This window comes from Gymnogyps californianus, chromosome 3, assembly GCF_018139145.2.
Source record: "Gymnogyps californianus isolate 813 chromosome 3, ASM1813914v2, whole genome shotgun sequence".
Classification (NCBI taxonomy): domain Eukaryota; kingdom Metazoa; phylum Chordata; class Aves; order Accipitriformes; family Cathartidae; genus Gymnogyps; species Gymnogyps californianus.
This window is the reverse complement of record NC_059473.1, coordinates 1,533,356-1,550,837: the sequence shown is the minus strand read 5'-3', so window position 1 is coordinate 1,550,837 and position 17,482 is coordinate 1,533,356. Positions and strand designations below refer to the sequence as shown.

The window sequence follows — 17,482 nt, the reverse complement described above, 5'->3', positions numbered from 1 at the left end:
TCGTATACATATTTTGTAGTAACAGGCATCTCTTTTTCCTTTTTATTTTTTCCTTTTTTTTTTTTTTTCCTCCTCCCCTTTCTTCCTCCTGCCTTCCTCCTGCAGAGTTTGGCATACGCAAGGATGGATTTCACGGAAGCCTATTCCGATCGATGTTCCGCCGTGGGGCTTGCAGCTAGAGAAGGAAATGTTAAAATGTTGACGAAACTAATTAAGCAGGGATACAGCATCGATGTTCCAGATAACAGGGGGTGGGTGCCAATCCACGAAGCAGCAGCTCACAATTCGAGTGAATGTCTGAGGCTGCTAGTTCGTGCAGGTAAGGAAAATTTGATGTGAAATAGTGGGACTTTCTGCTAAGTTACCCTGTCATATAAAATATAAATTAAATAGATTTCTCTTATAGTATTCTTGTTTTGTAAATTTCTGTGTGGTTTCATAGATGCTGACTAGCTACGGTAAAGAAAAATAGGCATGTTGTAGTCTGTGAGTGACTTTTGATTTTACGTTACCTTCTCTGTCCAAGGTGGGTATCTGCATAGGGCCAGCAATAACTGACACTGCTGTTTGAAAGAGTTGATAACAGCACGTTCGTGGATATGCTGTAGGCCACACATCTGAAATAACTTGTTTTGTAATTCCTTGCTAAATACACTTTTTTCCCACCATTATTGTCATTTGTAGCTCCATCTGGTGACTACATAAATTCAAAGACTTTTGAAGGGATGTGTGCGCTGCACCTTTCAGCACGCCATGGGTCTTTGGAAAGTGTTCGTGTTCTTCTGGAAGCTGGGGCTGACCCCAATGAAGTTACCACTGAAGCAACCACCCCACTGTTCCTAGGTGACACGAGCTTTCTTGAAATCTCAGAACAACCGATGAGTGAGGAAAAGCTTATTCACTAAATTTAAACTCACCAGAGTTCATTCACTGCCTACCATGTTTCATATTTTTGTAGCCTAAATACTAGGCTTTAGACTTGGAGATGGAGTGGGTCTAGAAATTACCTTTTATTTATGGATAAATCTGCTTCAGACTGTGTTTTAAAGCAAAATTGTAAAACCAAATTGGTTTTCTGCATCACCTTTTCTTTCTTTCTAGCACAGAAAAGGTCTAGGACGTACAGGATTACATCTGTATGAGGGTGTTTCAAGTCTTTTTTTTTTTTTTTTTTTTAATTCCTCCCTACTTCTTATGTGAAAAGACCTCTTATTGTTTTTGCAATTCCTAGTTTAGCAATTAAGGTCCATTATTTTAGTATTTTTTCTATGATTTATGTTTGACACAAAATGCTTAAAACTTCTGCTATAGTGAATCCTCAGCGTCTAAATCATCTGATTAAATATGCTTATTGTTTTACTGGCCTCCATACCCAGGCAAACATCATGGCTGCCGTGTTACCTTTGTTTACAAGTCTATTCACATTTTATTTTTAAGCAACTAAATAGCTTATTTGCTTAAAACAGTTGGTAACAGGTAGCACTTGTGGGGAAATCATCATTAAAAGCACGTTGGATAATGATAATTAACACTATGTGTAAGTGCTTACGTAGATTAGACAGGGCCAAGGAACGGTCCTGGGGTTGTATATCCAAGAGATTTTTAAAAAGGAAAAAGTTTATGGTCAGGTTAGTCCAGACTATGTAATGGGGTTATGGCACAGCTCTGTGTTGGACATTGAGTGCTACACGCCAGAGGCACTCCTTTGGCGAGCTCGTGCGCTAATACTCTAAAAATTATTCAGTCAGTAGCAACTATTCGCAGGTCATTTACCACCGTATCAAGCATTTACAGTTACACAGGAAATACGCCTTGGTAGAATTGTCGTTGGCAAAAACTTGAGGATGAATCAGGATGCTAAAGGAGGCTTTGTCAATGAGTGCATTAGCATAAATTAAATGTACACATTATAAAGTAATTTTATGTAAGTGTTTAAAACAGTTTTAAACTTTTTTAAAAAGCTTAAGTTTGGGGGAATTTGTTGTAAGATAGCCACTGGGCTTCACAAGTTCCGGAAGCCGTTGCAACTGTCATGCAGTTAGGTGCCTGCTGCAGGGTTATCTCCATGTTCCACGGGAAAGAGGGAGGAGAGAAACTTGCTTTTGTTATCTGTGTTAGCACAACGTAGGTGGAATTTTAACAAGTCTAACTAAAAACTTTGTGGATCAATTTCCATTCTCCAACACTGTTTTGGGGGTGTAAATGTAAAAGGCAAGTAAGCATATATAAGGCAAGTTTAAAAGAATTATGATTATTGTGTCAGGAAGTTAGCAGTGAGACCATTTGATTTTTTTCAATGAGTTCTTTAAATCCATTTAATAAGATTTTTTTTTCTTCTTTTTTTTACTGTTCTATTTGAAGCTGTTGAAAATGGACATGCAGACATTGTAAAGTTTCTGCTCCAACACGGAGCGAATGTTAAAGGACCTCATTCTTGGTCTGGATGGAATTCTTTGCACCAAGCTTCTTTTCAGGTAACCTGTAAGTGTATCATATAATTTTCATGTAACTGGTGTATTCTGAGTGATAATTTATCTATTTCTTTGCCTTTTTATTGGGTAATTTTTCCTAACCTACCCTAGCAGTCATAAGGTTGTCTAAATGCTGAAGGGCTTGCAATGCACTGAAGGGTGTATCTGAAACTACATGAGATGTTGATGTTGGGAAGCAATAATTATTGAAGTATTATAAGTATTGCATGTACTCACAAGCTCACGTGTTGTGTTTGGGAAGTGACTCTCTTACAAGATCTTTTTGAGAAAGAGTTCTGTTTAGTATCTCATCATCAGGAGTTGTATGACCTATTTCTGGAATGGAAATATGTTAGCAGAATGGTTCTCATCAACTAATTTAATTTCCATTTGTATGTATCGTGTAAATGAGCAAATGTGAAAAATTAAATTAAACTTGTCTAATTTTTTCTGCCATTAATTTTTTGGTACATCTTTAGATTAATACTTTAGAGTATTGAATATATTGTGTTTTTTCTTATTTCTGTTTGGAATGTGTGGGAAAAATAGATAATGTCGATTCCCCACTTTTTTGTTGGTTAAGAATAAAAATATTTATTTCAGGGATGCACTGAGATAATGAAAATACTCCTGGAGAAAGGGGCAAGCAAGGAATGTAAGGATGACTTTGGAATTACACCTTTGTTTGTTGCTGCTCAGTATGGAAAGCTGGAGAGTTTAAGACTGCTTGTATCTCATGGTAATAGTGATCATTCATTTAGCTTCATTGTTCTTAAACTTGCATCAGCCTGTCACCAGATACAATTTTAGTTCTACTTTTGCACTTCATAACTTCACATTTTAGTGTTTTTAATGTAATTTTAGTTGCAGATGGGTATGCAAAACCATCTTAATTGGTTAAATCTTGTTTCAGTAATTTAATGTAGTTTTCAGCAAGTGATGGTAGGAAATAATAAAACTATGAAAAGATTAAGGATCATCAGGGTCTTTTAGAAGCCCTCAATAGCTCTACGTTAGTGGTCTGATTGTGATTACATTGCTCTTGTAATAGGATATTGTTCAGGCTAAGTGAAGATACCTCTCTCTGGCCAACAGTTTCATTCACATAATCAACACGTTTTAGATGTCTAAGTGCATGTGTCCTTACAACCAAAATTAATTGCCGTAATTATTAAGCCTGAGGGTGCCATGACCTGACCAGAGAAATCGTACTAATTGATCTACCAATACATGGGGGAGAATCTCAAAAAATAATTGCGATCAAAAGATTGCCTAGCCCATTGCCTTTTCTCCAGCATGTTTATCTCGTGTTGTGCTGATCTTTGACAGAGTTAATGTTAAAGCACTGACTGTTTAAAAAGTTAGCAACAACCTAGTTAATGTTTCCTTATTGCTGTGGAAAACCTGTTGTGTTGTGAAGTCACTCTGTGAAAACCAATTACTGATTAACATTAATTTGTTGTTTATTTTGTGTCCTGTAGTGGTGATGTAAAGTATTGGCTTTTTTTGTTAGGTGCAGACGTAAACTGTCAAGCCAAGGACAGAGCCACTCCCCTGCTGATTGCTGCGCAGGAGGGCCACCTCGAATGTGTGGAACTGTTGTTATCGAAAGGGGCAGATCCAAATCTCTACTGCAATGAGGATAACTGGCAGTTACCTATCCACGCAGCGGCTGAAATGGGCCATAAAAAGTAGGTGATTAAAAAGACATTCAGACAGAAGACTCTGGTAATAAAAACCTAATCGACAAAGAGGAAGTTCAGCTCTAAAAGGAAGAAAAACGAGTTCTCAAGCTGATTTGTAGTTTAGAATTCCTAATTATTTTCGTATTTTAAATGTCTGTTAGTAGTCCCAGTAAAGTCACCAACCATTTTTAATTCAGCATCTAACCTGGGTCTGACCCATATCCTAATGAGTTTAGAGGGTTTTCCACAGTGCTGAACCAAATATCAATTCACTCAATAGCCATATTACTTTTACGTTTTAAAATACAAATAACAGTAGCATATGCTTTATACATGACTTGAACAGCTCTTAATTAGAATTATAGTCCTGACCATTAAGTAGCAGAAGTAATCGTACGCAAATAATGAATTAGCTGAACCAGCCAGAGAATGAAAGCCACAAAACAGTTCCTGTAATCCTTCTAGAAATCCATTTGTAGCTTTCTCCAATCCCGGTGATATAAGTTGCTTTCACAGCAGAAAATCAAGAGCGGAAGGAAGTCCTAGAGTAGCAGGCCGTTGCGGAGAAGCATCTCTCGGGAACCCCATGATTTGCACATGTATGACAGCACTTAAAATCAGATATATTAATGATGATACTAACTGCAAAATTATTAGTAGATGCTTGATCTTAACCCCTAGCAAAAGGAGGTCATTGGCTGAGTTGTCATTAAAGTTTAGGCGTCAAATTGATGCCTCTCCTCAAACTGATGCGGAAAGCAGACTGTAATAGATACTGAGGAACCTGGTTTTTGTTCCTTTTCTCAGAAACAGAAGATGGGCTAGCAAAGTTGTCAGTACTAGAAATGTCTTTAAATCAAATGCTGCCTTCGTAGCTTTTGCAGCAATATGTAACCGGTGACCTCTGAGCAGCACCAGGAGGTTCCAGTAGCAAAGGAATTGGTGTTTGTCACTAATCCTTGTTAGCTGGAAAGGATGTAGAAGGTTGAGCTATAAAACAGAATGATTTTTCTGTTTCAGTATCTCAGTGAGTATTGTTGAACAGAAGTAAATACTAATTTTATTTGCAACTCACATTTTCAGTTTGCTTCCAGACTTCATGGAAGTCTGGATTTAATGTGCAGAGGTACTCTATTGCTGTAAAAAGGATTGTTGGATAATAGGAATGTCTGTCTCTGGTTCAGATTAAAATATTTATTGCCAGCCTAAATCCAAGCCAAAGCACAATGTTTGTTATGGGTCTATGTATGAAATGATAAAGGTTGTTCTTTTATGCAAACTCAGTAGTGAAAAACCAGGATTTTCTTCTTAAGTTGCAACGACCATATGAAAAATGACCATACATTTAAAATTAATTATTGCATAAGGTCACAAAATAAATAGTGTTTTTAAATATTTGCAGGATATTAGAGTTGCTAATACCAATTACTGATCGGATTTGTGACAAAGGCAAAGGCAAAGTGAGCCCTGTGTATTCAGCAGTATATGGTGGTAATAAAGAATGTCTGGAAATGTTACTTAAAGAAGGCTACAGTCCAGATGCTCAAGAGTGCCTTAACTTTGACTGCAGATCACCCATGTGTATGGTCTTCCAAAAAGAGTAAGTATGCCTCATATTTTGAAACTATTCATAATTATGTTGGCCTTTATTTAACTTCTTCTAAATGTGCAGTTTTCCTGCTGTCCTTCCTCGATTCTTGAGCTGACAGAGTTAAACTGTAAGTATCTGAATGGTGCGTGGGCTTTGGATTGCATGCACCAGCTGAAGAACCTCACTGAAATCTCCAAGGGGAAGCTCAGCTCTTTGAAGAAGAGTCTTGTGGAACGTAATTGCAGTTTTCCTGCTTTCAGAAGTCCTTACTAACACGTCTCTGTCTTCTGGGAACATGACTCGATGCTGTAATTGGGTCAAAAGGACTCTTAAGTAGCCAGATTATTTCAGTAAGGATGAGTTATGGGAAAATAGTGTTTTCCTTTTCTGTATGCCAGTCTCGTGCATAAGACAAGCAGAATTAATCAGCTCAACACTATGGCTGTAAGGAGGACTGGGAAACTGAATGATATATTCTTTTAGATCATGACCCGTTTCTTTTTATGCCTGGTGAGTGATGCGCACCTCTGGTATTCAGTAGGAAATAAAACAATGCTTACTTCATAATGCAAAGGCTATACTTTTGGAGGAAAAATAACAAGGTATAAAAGCCTTACTCCTAAGTGTATATACCATACCATATATATGGTATGTCAATGAGGTGCTCTTCATGTCCTTATTGTTGATTTCCCCCCCCCCGCCCCCCACGTAGTACAGAAGTTTCTTCTTCCTTTTTCTGTGGGAAATTAATTCGTGGAGGAGTGGGCGATTACTGTAAAAGATCTAGATGTTGCTGTCCCCAAGCTTGCCTTGTGCTCCTCCCAAACTAATTCAATATATAAAACAATATTCAAAGGATTGAATACTGGCACAGCTCAAATCTAAATCGAGAGTCACATTTCAGTCACTTCTTGGCCGTTCTGACCTTTGTATAGAGCTGTAATGTCATTATGTTTTAGATTTTAATTGAGACTTGAGAGCAATTACCTGGTAACTGCTTTACGCCTTAGAACAACAGAGAAATTTCATGTGGTAGAGAATACATTTGAAAACTTTTTTCCTTCAGCTGATTGCTGTCTGTCATTTAATATTTTGCCAGAATTCTAGTTAGTTCACCCTTTGTAGACGCTCTTCCTCAGGAATATTAATGTGAAGTAACGTTATGTGGTTAGTGTGCTTCAATAAGGAAAATATCTTCATAAAGGCTTTTAAATGTTCTTAAAACTCAGATTCTAACAGAATGTTTAATGTACATGGACCAAAATTTATTGCTTATATGCTGCCATTTAAGTTTATGAGGTTTTGGTAGTAGTGAATTTCGTTCACCCCCATTAAAAAGCAGTTTATCCAGTAGATGCAAAATCATAGCTCTTGGGGCTGGCTTACGTTTGGGAATCATGATTTCAGTTTCTCATTCTTGCTTCTTGTCTTCCACATTGACCTGCTCTGATTTCCTTTATGTAAGGAAGAAAAATCAAAATACGCAGTATTTTAACAGTTCTTAGATTCCAAAAGTTTGTCACCTGCAAACATTTTTAGCCAAAATACTAACATTAAGAGGATGTGTCTTAGTGCCCTGAATCCTATAAACAACTGAGGCTTGTACACAGATGTGTAGAGGCTATTTGAGAAATTATTTTTTACGAGAAAGCTTGTTTTGTGGTGGTCTTGAGGTGATGTACTTTTTTTTCCCCTGGATAAAGCTGTTGAAAGAATTAACTTTGCTGGGATATTCTTTGCTGAATATGTTTGAATATATGTGTTTGTAAAGTGTGTACTGGTTGCATGCTATTAATTAATAGGATCGCACATTCTTACAGTTGGCTTAGGAGAATTTTTAAAAACTTTACCAAATATATGCCATCAATCTACAGTGCCATAATTGTAATAAATAACTTGCCAGTTTCATAATGTTCCTGAAGTGCAAATACTACAGTAATATTCTGATTGAGTTTATCCTACTTGAACTAAAAGGGCTTATTTCAAAGAGGGAAATCAAGGACAGAATTATTTTTTTTTAATAGTGGAAGTACATCCCAGTGACTGTGCCTGTTACAGCCTCTTGTGTCTCTGGTCAGGCTGCAGATGATTTTGAATTGCTTGAGGCAGGAACTCATCCAGATCCAAAGCGGCGCATGTGAAATCACACATCGGGGTACGAGGCAGAATGTGCTTTTCCGTATCTCCGTACACGATGTATAAGGTGTGCAGTGAAGCAGTGCGTAGGGTTTGTTATTACCGATTTTCATTGCAGACTCCTAGAAAGCGTCTTTGAAAATCCTTGGACATCGTTTTTCTCCTTCTGTCCTATTCTCAGTATATAATAAATAAATTAGGAAGGGATGGTATCACTACTTCAAAACCACTTCTATGAAGTAATGTGCAATCTAATTACTAACTAAAAAGCAACACACTAATTATCAGTCATAATCTCATTCATTATTGTATTACCATATTATAATTGATAATGATAAAATGATTTTAGTAAAAACATTTAAAAATGTTTACAATAGTTCAGTGGGTTGCAGAGCTTCCTGCAAATACAGCTGGATGTAAATTAAACCCTTAACAAGTTTGAACATTAGGCTGGTCCCCGAGTTCCGGCGTGCAATCATTTGATATTTTCACATACTTGTCCATCTATTGCATATGGCATGTTTTTAAGGTGAAACCTAATGAAGTGGGCACGGTGCTTTCTGCTTATAGCAAGGACGTGGCGGATCAGCAGTGTGGTGATACCTCTGGGTTACAGATACCAGTAATTGATGACTTGGGGCGGTTTCTGTTTGTGATCAAAAGGCTTGCTTTGAAGGCTTGGAAGCTGGTTGGAACCATAGGTTTTTCAGAACAAAAAGAACAAAATAGTTAAATGTAGGGACTGTGGTCTCCTGAACTAGTTGTACATTTTAAACTGATGCTTTCCAGAAAGAACTGCAGTCAGAATGGCATGCTGTGTTTTTTCTTTGGTTTGGGGGGATTTTTGGTAGAGGAAATTTGCTTTCTCGGAGGTAAGAAGTGAAATGGTAGATGCTTTCTGGGGAAAAACTAACAGGATGTCCTGTTCCTTGTGTGCTGTTCATAGGTTTTTTTATTTCATTGATATTTTCCTGAAATACGGGATCACCTTACTTGGGATTAATTTGGGATATTGCCTGTTCCATGGGAAGTTTACTTTGTTTCAACGCTTCTTGAAGCTGGGCTGTTCACTGCCTTCTGGGGACCAGTTAACAGAGTTCGTAAGTTACACAATTAAAGCGCATGAGGAGTACAAGGAATGGCTGCCTTATCTGCTCTTGGCTGGTTTTAATCCAGTGAATTTAATGCGCAGATTCTGGTAAGCAGATAATGTTATCTTGTTTACTTAAATATTGTATGCCAATCTGCAAAGCTGTTGCCAGTGTTATTTAACGTGTGCTTTCAGAGGATAGTACTTGATAATCATTTGCCGTGATCAGGAATGATGAGGGTTATGGAAAGTCTGAAATAACTCATTGACGGCTAGTGGCTGGATTCAGCAAAACGAATTTCTTCTAGGAAGAAAGCCGGAATGGAGATTGCTTTATCACTACCCCGGAGAAAGGCATCATTTCGCAATTTTTATATCGAACATCTCTTATTAGCCCCAAATCTAGTTGCAAATTGCGTGTGTATGTATAATACGGTAATGGTAAGAAGAATTTCAAATACAGACAAAGAGGTCAGGAGGGATGGGAAACAAATGTAAGGTGAAGCTGGGCCAAGGCTAGGAGGAGAGGAAATGGATGCAGTTAGAGATTGTGTTAAACAAAATAATGTGGCAAAAATTCCAGTCTGTTGGGGTTTTGTTTTGTTTTGTTTTGTTTTAAGTTTTTCCACATACAGATAACTGCTTGGTGATGGTTTATATTTAATTAGGCACTACGGCATTAAACTTATATTTAAAATTATGAAGTATTTGTATTTTCTTCTGTTTTTTTTCTTGTCCGTGAAGATGACGCTTAGACTTTACTACCGTATGTCTCAGCTGTTAACAACATAATGTGAGATGTATAAACTCACTACATGCATTACTTAACTGTATGAAAGGAGTAAGATTTTAAGATTTACTTAAATATTGATTTATATTCCAGATACTGTTAAGATATCATGGTTAAGATATCATTGGTAGTTTTAAATGCATTCATTTAAATGCAGTTCAATCTCAACTTACTGAGATTCTGTTAATCATTAGCATCCATGGCTTTCTGAACAGCAATTAGAGGAGCATGTATAAAGCCTGGTATATCTGTGCTTCTGTAGATCATATTTATTCACAGAAGACTAAGTGATTGCGAAAGTAAACACACTACAAGATTGCAATTCAGTGAGTAAACAAATCTCACTGTCCATGTATATTGTATACGATGCTTTTGGATATTTTGTTACATAATCCACAAATCCTTTTATACCAATTACTTCTGTTGTTTAAATACCCACTTTTAAAAATAATGTTTATCACATCATAATCTAGAAAACTAATGTTTTTGTAAGTTTAACTTCAATATTAACTATTCCATCCTGGAAGATAACAGGAGGATAGTAGACAGCAAATGACATTTATGCATGTGGTTCATTAACTGTCTTTGGCTCATTGTGCAAAACAACTGTATAATCAATCATAAACCGGTCAGTCTAGAGCACTGACCATTTTAATTACCAGTGGGAAAAGTAAAATCACCATTCTGTTAAAGAAAGCTAGGCGATCAGATCTCTCTCCTGTATGGTTTTCAGTGAATGTATGAAAGTTCAGTCAAATACGAAAAATGAAATAGTAAAAACTAGAAAGGACATAAAATAATTTTGACATGAATCTCTTGTAAAAAGCAAGTGTATTAAAAAATTTTAGTCGTGATATTTTTGTATGTTTAGAGCATTTAGATTTCCATTCAAATGAAAATTCAGGATTGTACACATCTAGCCAAGAAGCTGTTCTGTGAAATTGCATGGCTCTTCATCCCGTGTAATACTAAAACAGTTGTTTTACCTGCTGTTACTTAAACCTCCTTCTACACTTTATTCAATTAAGCTATTGTTAAAAGTTCTTCACACATGCTAAAGATTTGAAATGTAAATCATACTGATTTCTGAATACATAAAAATGCAATCTCTGGTAGAAGGAGAGTTTGAAGTACGTGCAAATTTTGTGGGGGTTGTTTTGTTTTCTTTTAATAAATAAGTATCTGAATATATGTGCATTTTTTTCCCCAAATGTGATGGTAATGCTTATAATGCTCTGGTGTCTTGACCCCTTATTAAAATTTAGGTGGAAACGGAATAAGAAATTAGTGCAGAGGAGAATGTTGCCTGTTACTGAGGCATTTAAATTTCAGAGCAGATATTTTTCTCTTACAGTCTAACTTTTAAAAGAAATGGAGGAAGATAAAATTACATTAGTAAAGGCTTGTGCTGTCAAAATTACTTTGGATTTCTCTTTAATGGTTTTCTGTTTCTGGGCTTAGGATGTAAATTGTTAAGGTTTTGTTAGAAAATAGTAAAGTTTTCTATGTGTTGTTTCCATTATTATATTTATGCTATTGTGTAAAATGATATTTTATGGGAGTTTTTGTTGTGCAGGATTTTCTCTGTGAGCGAGAATGCCCTTAATTTCATCCTGGAGTTCACGAACTGGAAGAGACTTCCTCCAGCTGTAGAGCAAGACCTTTCAGACTACAAAGAGAAGTTCACTTGGACTCCCAAGAGCCATTTTGGTAAGCAATACAGTTAGGGGAAAAAAGTCTCTGTGGCTGTAAGTGGGAAACAGCTCTTTGTGCTAATGCACGATGGCAAAGAAGGTTCAATAGTCAATAGACATTGCTTGTCCAGAAACTGGGGAGCAGAAATAGCAGTTGCCCTAAACAAACAAACAAGCAAAACATAGTTGAATGAATTTTACTCGTTACATTGTTCAATTCAGAGTTAGCAAGTTTCAAGTAGGTATTCTCGGTTTAGGCTATCTTGTCTGCTTTGAAGTAATGCATGTGCTATAAAACATGGTAGTGACTGTACATTAGTACTGTGCCTTCCTGAAATGATTTGTTCAGCCTCTTGGAAGATTTAAGGGAAGATGATCAATATTACTTGGTTATGTTTTCTAGACAATATCCCACTGATTTTATTTTTTCTTATTTGATTTGTATTTCCAATGAAGTGTCTATCCTGTTCTGTAAGCGTTTGACGGTAATTAAATTGCAAACTATATAAATCATCATATGAAATACCTACAAATCTAGCTGTTCATTGTCACTCCTGTAATCAAAATGTGGTCAACCAAAAAGATTCAATAATTGATTGTCCAGGAAAACACTAGCGCTCACTGCGTTCACCCTTCAGAAGAGCAGCTTTAACATACAGGTCATGCACTGTGACCTATACATTATGTTACTGAAAAATTGCGCTCAGATGTCTGTTAGTGACTCATTTCAAAGCAAATTCTTCTTTAAAAGCGTCTGTAATAATTTTTAAAATGTCTAAGTGATAATGTTATTAAATAATACTTCCTTTGGAATATTTGAAGGTAATTAGGATATCTTTTTGGAGTGGGGAAAAAAAAAAAGAGGTTTTATTTGGGGAAATTTAGATGAAGTTCTTTCTTTGTTTCCTTTGCTATTAATAAATGTATTTGTGTTGTAATAGCATCCAGTAACTAAAGCCAAAGAGAGAAAGCAGAGAGGGAAAAGCAGGATGGGGGGGAAGTTTGAAAGTTTTCGCTTTTTCATTGTTTCAGCCAAGAGCAGTCAGGGCAAGCAGGCCAGCTGCTGTGCTGAGAGGCAGGCTTCCCCGCTTGAGAAACACCAAGCACTTGAACTGAGATAAGCTCGTGATGCGAGTGAGCATAGGAAATTAAAAATGAAAGGTTTGTGCGCAAAAGTTCAAAACCTGGTGTTCACAGCTCCAGCTGAAGGCTTGCAAAATGCACGGTCCCGTGGAGTTACACGCCTGCCGTACTTACCCTTCTATACTGAAATACAGAAATCACTGCAGTTGTTATTACAGATTCCTTGTGAGTAAAATCAATGGAGAAGCCACTCTAGGAGAGTTTGGAGGCACTACAGTTCTATATCGGGATAAGTTGATCTATAATGTGAACGTTTGTGTTTGCACGAATGCACGTTTACAGACATGTTTGTGTATCTTTCGGCACAGTGGTTGTCCTAAGTCAAGTTATTTAGCAACATGTTAGAACATTTGGCATCGTATGCCAACTGAGTCATGCTATCGTTTAATACTTATCCTAAAAGTGTTTTCCCTTGTGTTATTTTGTTGCTGGATTTACTTCTAGACTTTAATTTTTCATTTTTTGTGAGGTGGCACGAGCCTCTCTTCCCCCAAGCAGGTAGCTGTTCTAGGCTGGTGAGATGAAACTTTCTGATTAAGGATTCTTTGACACTTTGTTTCTAGAAGTTTAAGGTAACTTTTCTAGCTCCTGTAGGGAAATTCCAAAAATGCTGATTCTAGCAGGCAACAGCCCTTCGCTATCGAGAACTCTGCCTCGTTATCTGCCTGAACTGGGGGGTTCAGACGGGATCCAGCTAAACCAGGTAACCATAGGCAAGTGATGTAATCCCATGGTGTCCCGTTCAGTGTTTGACTTGGTTTTTAATTTTTCAGCCTTCATTCCTTCCCTGTCTCATCTTTGTCGTCTTGAGATCCGGTCCATTTTAACGAGTGAACGCCTGCGATCGGACCAGTTTATCCGGGAATTGCCATTGCCAGCTTGTCTCCAGGACTACCTTCTCTACTTAGATGTACTGCGAGTCAACGCTATCCCAGAAGCGGAGGATTATCTGGGGCAGAGAGAGGAGGCAGCTCCTTCTACCAGTCACTCCACTGCTGAAGGTGCAGAGAAGAGGGACGCCTGTAACGCCTGTGTTAGGTGATGGCGCTGCCAGTGACTGAACTCTTCGGCTGCAGCTTTTGTAATGGCAATTAGCAGACACTGGAGAAGAACTACTGTAAATAACTTTAGTAATAAGGCTTTTCATGCTGTAGTTTTATACTATGTCTAGAAGTTTGTTAGAAGTTCTGTGATTTACTTGTTTAAAAAGTCTGTTGTAGCTTTCTAAGTCTGTGAATGTTTTCTGGTTTTTGGGAGGAAATCTTTAACTCTTGCGGAGTAAAATTAGCTTGTTCAGTGAACATAACTTATCTAGTGGTCGAAATCTATTTGCTCAGACGCTGTTAGTAGGTGCTTTATTCTAAGTACTGCATATACCAAATGAAATTATCTGAAGGTCAAGGGACACAATATTGTATTATTGTTATGAATTTATGCGTTCAGGAGTGATCTAGCTGAACCAGAGATAGGAAAATAATATAAGAAAGGAAATTGTTTGCTGAAGGAACAGTGATTTTCTTTCATATTCCTTTCCTTGGTCATCTATATTTGGCGGAACATCGGAGTGGGAGGCTGGCTCGGAGCCTGCACCCAGTCCCTCCCCTTGCGTAGCCCACGGGCAAGGCACGAAACATCCCCATAAGCATACCGACACGACACCGCTGTACAAAAATCCCTCCTTCAATGAAGTGAAAAAGTAACCGCCGTCCCCATGGGGTGGGTGACAGGGCTGCGGCAGGGACACCTTGGCGGAAGACATCTGCATCCTTTGCGCTGGGAAAGCCCTCGTCCCGCACAGGCGAAGCCGGTGCTGCTGAGCTCACTGGTAGTAGATGCTGAAGGAGTGGAGGATGTACAGGAAGGTCGTGATGAAGGCAAAGAACTGCATGAGAGGAAGAAGAGCAAAAGCTGGGATCAGCTGGGAGAGTCTAACCCCATCTCCTCTCGGTGCTCTCAGCCTGGAGAAACCTCCCAGCCTAGAGCTCTCTCCAGCCTCAAAGAAGAGGCAAAGCCCCCCACATTTCCTAGGAGGCAGCCACGCAAGGCTGTCCATGAGCTGCTGGACCCTGAGAAGCCCACGCTGGCTGCACAGTGCAACAGAGACGAGGAGCTGAAGCTCTGACCAGTGTGACACTGATGGGCTCGGGATGGCTCTGCTGTGGCTTTGATATTTGCTCTTGCATCTCCCTGAGGGGAACTGCAGGCACTCTGGCCTGCCTGGGGTTTTCTGGACCGACTCACCGATGCGGCGCTGTTGAGCTGGTAGTAAAGTGGCGAGTTAGGGCCAAACTCAGAGCGGATGGTCGCGTTGGCTTGCAAAACAGCAGCGCTCATGTACAGAATGGCCGTGGCACCGTGGTACAAACTGTCCTGCAAAACAAGGGAGTGGCGAGGATCAAAGCCTGCCCGGGACCGTCCTTCTGTGATTCGCCCTGAGGACGAGGTCTACCCTCCGCACGTGCGAGTGCTCGAATGGGGGACACACGCCCAGACAGGGGCTGGGACCAAACCCTCGTACCGTGCCGAACCCTCCTCTGTGCCCACACAGCAGCCATGGCATAGCACAGCTTCCCTCGGCATTTCCAGTCAAGGCAAGAGGAGGACAAAGGGCTGGTTGTTTGCAGAAGGCAAACCCAGCTAACCCATCGCCAGCCACGGTGGTCTTACACCCACACTGCTGCTGCCAACATCTGCCGGTGTCCCAGCCCTTCCTTACCAGCACTTTCCAGTTCTCGCTGTTTTTGTGAAAGCCAAAGAGGTAGCTTAAGAGGAACAGCAGGGAGATGAGCCAGGAGCTGATGGACACGTACATCACCCATCCCTGCAGCAGCGGGAAGGAGACGGAGGTAGCAGCAACGAGGATCCACACCCAGGTCCCACAGAGCTGCCGGGGACAAACACAGACACCTCCGATAAGGACAGGATGGGGAAAGCCCCTTCTCCTCCCTGAGCCCCTCCTTGCCTCCCTCCCGGGCCGGCCCCAGCAGCCGTTGGAAACCTTGTGTCTTCAGGCAGCACAGACCAGCTTCCCAGAGCATCCTGGCATGACAGCAGCACTGCAAGCTGGCATGAGTTTTCCTGAATGCTCTTGGGAAATACTTCAAAATGTTTCTTACAAAAGGGAAAGGTTTGCTGCCGTGTTCGACGCAAGGAAATGTCTCACCCCAAGTGCTTTGGCAGAGAAGCCAGAAAATGTGCTTTTATCTGGGAAAGGCGAATGGCCGCGTCGGCCCAGCCCTGCCCGCTCATTAATCTCCTGGGCTTGAAATCACGGCACGAGGAAGTCTCCGCCTGACTCCACGCACCAGCCCAGAGTGAGTCGCTTGCTCTGGATCCACCTAAAATATTAACCGTGCACAAATAGCACGCGGAGTTATCTGGATAAGCTCACGCCGCCCTGTGCCATTCCAGCTCCAGTGGATGAAACTCGCCCAGATTTGCAGCGGGGAGCTGAGCCCACTGGCACAGGCAGTTCACGGCAAAGCCCAGCCACAGCGATTGCACCCGTGGAGCGTGGGTGGTGTGGGTCGCCAGCGCTGTGTCATGTGCCAAAGTACACCAGCGGTTATCTCAGCCAGGCCCACCGGATGCCCTCTGGACCCATAAGCAATTGAAAGATTCATGGAATGTCACACGTTACAAGACACCAAACTGCCTTCAAGCCCTTGCAAAGACTTAATACAGTGAACGGAGTTCCTCTGTGCCATAACTAGAGCTGCTCCTGCCCCGGAGGCGCCGGCAGCTTTTCAGCCTCTCCCAGCCCTACAGCAGCCGGCAACCCTCGCATGGGCTCTGGGATGGAGCCGGAGTGTATCTTGTCCTCAAGCTGTCCCAAAAAAACACAACACAAAGACCACCTTTCTGCATTCAGTATAAGCTAAAAGAAAAGACGTTACTTCCCATTAACACTGTCTTCGGGATCATTTTGGGGGCTGCTCCCTGATTTTTAGATTCGCTAGAGCCTTTAGTGGGGTGCTGTAATGCAGGAAAGCTCAGCATACTCACTATCTCCGGTAGGATGAACACGTAGGGGACGGTTTTGAAGACAGCGGGTCCGGAGGGCAAGGCGGGCTGCGTGGAGGCTGCAGGGGGACACGCCAAGGCCATCTCTTCTCAGCTGACACCACGACCGCTCCGGCTCGGCTCCGCTCGCATTTGCCTGCGCCGCGCCGCTCCCGTGCGGGGTTTTAACCGACACGCCTGCAGGGACGTAATCACAGAAACCAGCCCAGGCTGGCACCACGCCGCTTCCTCCGGCTGAAGGAGCCCTCAGCAGACCTCCGGCTATTGCAACCGGCTTCACACGCCCTGCCGCCAACACCGGGATGGGAGAGCAATGGGACCCCAGCCCTGCCACCAGCACATCATCAATTCAAGGTCTTTAATGAGAGGGGAAAGAAAAAAAAAAAAATCCTACACCATGCCAAGGCAGAAACACTTCCTGCAATCAATTTTTGTCCTTGGCACACTTTCAAGTCTGAAATATTTTCACTTCCACTGTTGTTGCCTCCTCCCCTTTCTGTTCAGGTTTCTGCTCCGTGTTCACGTCAGACTCCCCCACACCCACTGGGCACGTCCAGCCTTCAAAAACTTGCAGCCAAACATTTTTTACAGACAACTCAACACACTGGTAAAAGATGGGAGGGTTTGCCTGCGTGCTCCGAGTGCCCAGAACGGTCTGAAGGACAGCTACCGGGACAACTTGGATTTCTACCTCCTGGCAGGTGTGCTTTGGATTTGACAAGCACACACTGTTTTTTCCAGAGGACTCTGCCTCACGCCATAACTTGCCGATAACTGGTGGGATGAAAGGCTGAAGGTCGCATCTCTGCCTCGTGGCCTAGTGCAGTCATTCTGTCCTCTCTAACTCAGGCAATACTCT

General features: G+C 40.8%; 2 protein-coding genes across 6 annotated transcripts in view; one reads left to right on the top strand and one right to left on the bottom strand.

Moving 5' to 3' along the window:
- Positions 1–13,716, top strand: part of LOC127014224 (ankyrin repeat and SOCS box protein 3-like) — a 32,619-nt gene extending 18,903 nt beyond the window's left edge. For 2 of the 4 annotated variants that reach the window (XM_050893429.1, XM_050893428.1), the window contains exons 2-10: positions 106–319; positions 685–843; positions 2,362–2,474; positions 3,075–3,210; positions 3,985–4,162; positions 5,559–5,756; positions 8,830–9,081; positions 11,340–11,473; positions 13,374–13,716. In XM_050893429.1, the coding sequence (XP_050749386.1) occupies positions 124–319; positions 685–843; positions 2,362–2,474; positions 3,075–3,210; positions 3,985–4,162; positions 5,559–5,756; positions 8,830–9,081; positions 11,340–11,473; positions 13,374–13,642 (1,635 nt within the window). In that variant the 5' untranslated portion in view covers positions 106–123 and the 3' untranslated portion in view covers positions 13,643–13,716. The remainder of the gene's footprint in view (positions 1–105; positions 320–684; positions 844–2,361; positions 2,475–3,074; positions 3,211–3,984; positions 4,163–5,558; positions 5,757–8,829; positions 9,082–11,339; positions 11,474–13,373) is intronic. The other 2 variants (XM_050893430.1, XM_050893431.1) reach the window with 2 other exon arrangements.
- Positions 13,717–14,155: 439 nt separating this feature from the next.
- Positions 14,156–16,741, bottom strand: MALL (mal, T cell differentiation protein like). Of its 2 annotated transcripts, XM_050893434.1 has the most exons (4): positions 16,606–16,741; positions 15,317–15,484; positions 14,842–14,970; positions 14,405–14,482 (listed from the first exon to the last, which is right to left on the bottom strand). In XM_050893434.1, exons 1-4 carry the CDS (start codon positions 16,705–16,707, stop codon positions 14,420–14,422), a joined length of 462 nt encoding a protein of 153 aa, XP_050749391.1. In that variant the 5' UTR covers positions 16,708–16,741; the 3' UTR covers positions 14,405–14,419. The 2 variants fall into 2 exon arrangements, with proteins under 2 accessions (XP_050749392.1, XP_050749391.1); XM_050893435.1 differs by lacking the exon at positions 14,842–14,970 and having other exon boundaries at positions 14,156–14,482.
- Positions 16,742–17,482: the final 741 nt, after the last annotated feature.

Excerpts from the sequence above, each read along its gene's own strand:
- MALL (XM_050893434.1), bottom strand. The coding sequence starts at position 16,707 with ATGGCCTTGGCGTGTCCCCCTGCAGCCTCCACGCAGCCCGCCTTGCCC. Across the intron at positions 14,971-15,316 it reads GCGAGAACTGGAAAGTGCTG|GACAGTTTGTACCACGGTGC; the intron begins GTAAGGAAGGGC and ends CTTGTTTTGCAG. Across the intron at positions 14,483-14,841 it reads AGCTCAACAGCGCCGCATCG|TTCTTTGCCTTCATCACGAC; the intron begins GTGAGTCGGTCC and ends CCTCTCATGCAG.